Raw genomic sequence first — 877 nt, forward strand, 5'->3', positions numbered from 1 at the left:
TTTTTTTTTCTATTTTATTTTTTTTTTATCTTTTGATAAAATTGTCTATTTATTATTATTATTTTTTGGTATAGGTCCACACCATTTCTTACCAACCAACACGACTATAAATATCATCAAATGCTACCACCTTAACTCCATCAATAAGTCTTTCCATAGAGAGAGAGAGAATAGAAGAAGTGATAAGAAGAAATTAAATGATATACTCGTCAGCCAATATTATGGAGATCGGAAAAGTCTTCTTGATGACCTCGGCGTTGCTTGGCGGTTTCGTTCTATTTGTGCGTTTGTTCCGTGCCTTGGTTCTGAATCCAAAGAGGCTAAGAGCTATTCTGAGGAAGCAAGGGATCGATGGACCGCCATCGACGTTTCTTCTCGGAAACATCAGAGAGATCAGGAAGGCGCAATCCGCGGCCACCGGCGAGCCCAAAGAGACCCACAATCTCGCCTCTTTTATCTTCCCATTCTTTGATGAGTGGAGAAACAAATTTGGTAATAAAATGATCAAACCATGATACTCTAGATCAATATCATCAAACTTCATCTTGTTCATATATATTTCTTTTCATGGTCTAATTATTAGTACTATTGTTTGTTGTTTGACTTATATGTATATAGGTCAAGTTTTTATGTTTGCGCTTGGGAACATACAGATCTTGTGTGTGAATGATCCTGACACTGTGAGACACATAACAACATGCACGTCCTTAGACTTGGGAAAGCCTACTTATCAGTACAAGGAACGAGGTCCTTTGCTTGGACAAGGGATTCTAACTTCAAATGGCACTATTTGGGCCCATCAGAGGAAAATCCTTGCTCCAGAGTTGTATATGGACAAGGTTAAGGTACGAGGCATGCATATATAATAGTCATAGGC

General features: G+C 38.3%; 1 protein-coding gene across 1 annotated transcript; it reads left to right on the top strand.

The window, feature by feature from the left end:
* Positions 1-179: 179 nt before the first annotated feature.
* LOC112094926 (cytochrome P450 714C2-like) lies at positions 180-845 on the top strand (the record flags this gene model as incomplete). Its single annotated transcript, XM_024176627.1, has 2 exons — positions 180-492; positions 619-845. Coding segments are annotated over exons 1-2 (522 nt in total), but the record flags the coding sequence as incomplete, so codon positions are not given.
* Between the last annotated feature and the right edge of the window lie 32 nt (positions 846-877).

The sequence above is a fragment of the Morus notabilis genome, unplaced genomic scaffold (genome assembly GCF_000414095.1).
Source record: "Morus notabilis unplaced genomic scaffold, ASM41409v2 C11334446, whole genome shotgun sequence".
Lineage (NCBI taxonomy): Eukaryota > Viridiplantae > Streptophyta > Magnoliopsida > Rosales > Moraceae > Morus > Morus notabilis.